Source organism: Rhea americana, unplaced genomic scaffold, assembly GCF_003343005.1.
Source record: "Rhea americana isolate MKP2758 unplaced genomic scaffold, rheAme1 scaffold_120, whole genome shotgun sequence".
In the NCBI taxonomy this organism is placed as follows: Eukaryota; Metazoa; Chordata; class Aves; order Rheiformes; family Rheidae; genus Rhea; species Rhea americana.
In genome coordinates, this window is record NW_028185262.1 from 12,984 (window position 1) to 17,409 (window position 4,426).

At 74.6% G+C, this 4,426-nt stretch overlaps 2 protein-coding genes across 2 annotated transcripts in view; one reads left to right on the top strand and one right to left on the bottom strand.

Moving 5' to 3' along the window:
- CAMK1 (calcium/calmodulin dependent protein kinase I) overlaps window positions 1-2,680 on the top strand; it is a 4,942-nt gene extending 2,262 nt beyond the window's left edge. Inside the window, exons 3-12 of the mRNA XM_085324630.1 lie at window positions 289-526; window positions 724-798; window positions 880-1,018; window positions 1,087-1,213; window positions 1,364-1,439; window positions 1,555-1,667; window positions 1,838-1,916; window positions 2,031-2,118; window positions 2,208-2,340; window positions 2,424-2,680. Of these exons, the coding sequence (XP_085180756.1) occupies window positions 289-526; window positions 724-798; window positions 880-1,018; window positions 1,087-1,213; window positions 1,364-1,439; window positions 1,555-1,667; window positions 1,838-1,916; window positions 2,031-2,118; window positions 2,208-2,340; window positions 2,424-2,479 (1,124 nt within the window). The 3' untranslated portion in view covers window positions 2,480-2,680. The remainder of the gene's footprint in view (window positions 1-288; window positions 527-723; window positions 799-879; window positions 1,019-1,086; window positions 1,214-1,363; window positions 1,440-1,554; window positions 1,668-1,837; window positions 1,917-2,030; window positions 2,119-2,207; window positions 2,341-2,423) is intronic.
- A 426-nt stretch (window positions 2,681-3,106) lies between these two features.
- Window positions 3,107-4,426, bottom strand: OGG1 (8-oxoguanine DNA glycosylase; the record flags this gene model as incomplete). Its single annotated transcript, XM_085324643.1, has 6 exons — window positions 3,107-3,264; window positions 3,345-3,394; window positions 3,544-3,685; window positions 3,767-3,945; window positions 4,023-4,202; window positions 4,315-4,426. Coding segments are annotated over 6 exons (741 nt in total), but the record flags the coding sequence as incomplete, so codon positions are not given.

Consider the following 4,426-nt stretch of genomic DNA (forward strand, 5'->3'; position numbering starts at 1 on the left):
GCCGGCGGCGGCGGCGCGTGTGCGGGGGAGCGCGCGGCGCTGCCCGAGCCTGCCGCGGTGCCGTAAGGCTCTTAGGCGGGATTAACGGGTTAATTACAGAACAGCTTAGGGGCCGGGGTGGCGAGCGCGCCGCCCCACGCCGCCCCGCGCTGCGCCGCTCGGAGCCCTCACGATCCGGGCTGCCCCGAACGCCCCCCGCGGCTGCACCGGAGCATCCCGACCGGCGCACCCCGGCCCCGCGTCCGCGGCCCGGCGGGCGGCTCCCGCTCGCCTTCCTCCTATAAATAGCCGGACTTTCTGCCTGTTGCCATGGCGATAGCAGCGGCGCGGCGCGTGGCTCCCGCCGGCTGGCCGGCAGCCCCCCGGCCCGCTCACCCCGCCGCTCCCGCGCCAGCGGGGCCTTCTCCGAGGTGGTGCTGGCGGAGGAGAAGACGACCCAGAAGCTGGTGGCCATCAAGTGCATCGCCAAGAAGGCGCTGGAGGGCAAGGAGACGAGCATCGAGAACGAGATCGCTGTTCTGCACAAGTAGGGCCCGCCGTGCCGGCACGCTCGGGGTTGCCGCGGGGCGGCCGGCGCCGGCTCGGCCCCCCCCCCTCGCCGGTGCCTGCAGCTGGGCCTTATCAGCGCTTCCGAAAATAGCCCGAGCCACGCGCCGGCCCTGGCCCGGCTGCTCCGTGGCGCCGGCCGCCCGGCCCCGCTCACCGCGCCGCCTCTGCCCGCAGGATCAAGCACCCCAACATCGTGGCCCTGGACGACATCTACGAGAGCGGCAGCCACCTCTACCTCATCATGCAGCTGTGAGCGGCGGCGGGGCCGGGGCCGGGGGGGGCCGGCGCGCGTGCCGGCGGGCCGGACCGCCCCGCTGCCCGGCCCCGCAGCGTCTCGGGCGGCGAGCTCTTCGACCGCATCGTGGAGAAGGGCTTCTACACCGAGCGGGACGCCAGCGCCCTGATCCGGCAGATCCTCGACGCCGTCAAGTACCTGCATGACATGGGCATCGTGCACCGCGACCTGAAGGTGAGCGGCGGGCGGGGGGGCCCTGTGGGCCCTGTGGGGCCGCCCGTGCTGACACCTCCTCCCCGCAGCCCGAGAACCTGCTCTATTACAGCCTGGACGAGGACTCCAAGATCATGATCAGCGACTTCGGGCTGTCCAAGATCGAGGGCTGCGGCAGCGTCATGGCCACGGCCTGCGGGACCCCCGGCTACGTGGGTGAGACTGGAGGGGGGGGGGGTGCAAGGAGGGGAGCGGGTGCCGGGGAGGGGCCAGCCCCCCCCCCCCAGCTTTGCCTGGGGCTCCCCAGGGTGGGGGGGTTGGGGTGCAGGTGGTGATTTGCCCCCTCGCTTGTGCCGGTTCCCCCAGCCCCCGAGGTGCTGGCGCAGAAGCCCTACAGCAAGGCGGTGGATTGCTGGTCCATCGGGGTCATCGCCTACATCCTGTACGTACTCCTGGGGCGGCACTTACCCCGGCCCCGCCGCTCTCCCCGCCCCGTGCCGGCCGCGGGGCCCCCCGCCGTGCGCCGCCCGCGGTCACCCTCCCTGCTCTCCGCCCAGGCTCTGCGGTTACCCCCCTTTCTACGACGAGAACGACGCCAAGCTCTTCGAGCAGATCCTGCGGGCCGAGTACGAGTTCGACTCGCCCTACTGGGACGACATCTCCGACTCAGGTGAGTCGCGGCCGCTCGGCCGTGTGCCGGGACGGGGGGTCTCCGGAGTGCAGCCCGGCTCCGCGGGACACGGAGCAGCTGAGCTCGCGCACGGCGGCGGGCCCTGGCCCCCGCGGGGGCGGCCGTGCCCCAGCCGGCGGCGCTCACGGCTGCGCCGCGCTTCGTCCCAGCCAAAGATTTTATCAAGCACCTGATGGAGAAGGACCCCAGCAAGCGTTTCACGTGTGAGCAGGCCCTGCAGCACCCCTGGTAAGGGCGGGGGAAGCTGCCTCCCGCTCCCCATCGCCTCCCCGGCTCGCCCCGGGGCCCCGTTCCGGCTCTGCCGCGGGGCTCCGCTGCCCGCCAACCCCTCTGCCGCCCCAGGATCGCCGGGGACACGGCGCTGGACAAGAACATCCACCAGTCGGTGAGCGAGCAGATCAAGAAGAACTTCGCCAAGAGCAAGTGGAAGGTGAGCGCGGGTGCCCTGGCGTGGGGCCGGCACGGCGGGGTGCCGCACGGGGCCCCGGCGGCGCTGACGGACGCGCTCGGTGCCTGCAGCAAGCCTTCAACGCCACGGCCGTGGTGAGGCACATGAGGAAGCTGCAGCTGGGAACCAGCCAGGAAGGGCCAGGGCAGACGACTCCCACCAGCCCCTGCCGCAGCGACCAGCTGGGGGTCGGCACCAGCAACGGTGAGCCGGGACCTGCCGCAGCCCCGGCCCGGCGGGGGCTCCGGCCCGGCTCCGGGCTCTGAGCCCATCCTCTCTCCCGCCAGGTTCAGACTGCGAGCGCTCGCCAGCGAGCAGGTCTCACCGCTTCCCTCCGGACTGAGCGCGTCCCCGCCGCCGCGCTGCTGCGTCCTCGCACGCCTCGGCGCTGCCCGAGCTCCGGGAGCGGGGCCGGGGCGCGCGTGGCTGGGGAGGGGGCCGGGCTGGGGGCCGAGTGCTGCCCCTGGGGCAAGGGCAGAGGTGGCCACGGCAGGGCCCCCCACCAGCAGGGCCGGCAGTGCCAGAGGAGGAGGAGGAGGAGGAGGAGGAGGAGGAGGAGGAGGAGGAGGGTGCCCTTCCTCCGCACCCCCAGGCCTGGCCCAGGGTGTCCTGCTCGGCCCTTCCCGCAGCCCGGGCCAGGCACGCAGGGGCGGGGGGGGGAGCTCAGCCCCAGCAGGGCTCCGTGCCAGGGCGGCTGCCCCCACCCCGGGGCGAGCCTCTGCCCCGCCGCCCTGCCGGCTCAGGCCTCCAGCCTGGCTCCCTCCCTCCGTCCGGCTCCGTCCGTCCGTCCGAGCCGCCTCTGCCCCAGCACCGCCCCAGCACTCCCTCCCTCGGCATGATCAGGAAGAATTTTCCAAACGGATGTTTCTATTTTATTGCTTGTAATAAAGGAAAGAGGCAGAAGCCGCTGGGCTTTGCTCCGCCCGGCGGGGAGGCTGGCCGGAGCGCCGGCTCCGCGCCGGGCGCCGCTGCGGTGACTCCCTTCGCCTGCAGCCGCCTGGGCGCCCGTGGCGCGTTCCCCGTGCTCCCCCCGCCCCGGCCGAGGCGCCCCTAGGACGGGCCCCCCTCGGGCCGGCCCCCGCCGCTCGCTGGCTCCCGGCCTCTGCGGAGGTCGGCGCAGAACAGAACCTGTGAGCAGGGCGAAGGCGTCGGGGCGGGCACGGCCGCCGGGGCGGGGGGTGCCGGCGCCGGGCGGGGGGGGTACTCACCGCCTGCGCCCAGCCGGCGTACGGGCCCCAGAGCCCACGGAAGAAGTTGCCTGCAGACAGCGAGAGCGAGTGAGGCGTTGGGGGGGGGGGAATTGGCCCCCGCCCCGGCTCCGGGATGCCCCCGGGAAAGCTCTGCCACGGGCGCCGGCGCGGAGGAGGGAGGCAGAGCCGGGCGCGGCAGCCCCCGCCCCGCACGCACCGATCTCGTCGTGCACCCGCGCGGTCAGGCTCCTGGCGCGCAGCGCCGCGCCGTAGCGCTGCCGGGCGATCTGCCACACGTGCGTGTCCACGGGCACCGCCTCCGCCTTGTCCAGGGCCATCAGGCACACGCAGTCGGCCACCTGCGGGCGCGCAGTGCCGTGAGCCCCCCGCCGTCCCCTCACCCCCGCCCGGCGGCCCCGGCGCCGCTCGCCCCAGCTCACCTTGGCGCCCACGCCGGGCAGGGAGCGCAGCACCTTCCGTGCCTCGGCGTAGGGCACGGCGCGCAGCCGGCGCAGCCCCTCGGCGCCGAGCTCCTCCGCGATGGCCCGCGCGCTCTGGCTCACGAACTTCGCCCGGTACCCAAAGCCCAGGGCCCTCAGGCGGGCCTCAGCCTCGGGTCCTGCAAGGGGACAGCGGGGGGACGCGCGTGGGGTGCGTGGGGCACGCGCGCGGGCGGCCCCGTGGGGCTGCGCGTACCTGCGAGCGCCTCCGGCGCGGGGAAGGCGTGGAAGGGCTGCGAGTCCAGGCAGCAGAGGCGGCGGCCGAAGGCCCGGCAGAGGCGCTCGATCATGGCCGTGATGCGGGAGATGTGGTTGTTGGAGGTGCAGATGAAGGACAGGAGACACTCGACGGGGTCCTGCCGCAGCACCCGCACCCCTGCCGGAGGGACGGGCCGCGGTGGGAGGGGGCCGGCAGCGCCCCGCGCTCCTCCGGGGACGCGCCGGCGGGGCGCGAGCAGCAGCTGCCGCTGGCCCGGGGGCCGCCCCACCTGGGAAGTCGGCGGCCACCCTCTGGAAGTGGGGGTCGGCCGCCCCCCAGGCCCGGTAGAGCGCAGGCAGCCCCACGTCCAGCTGGAAGTAGTCGCGGAGGATCCCATCCGT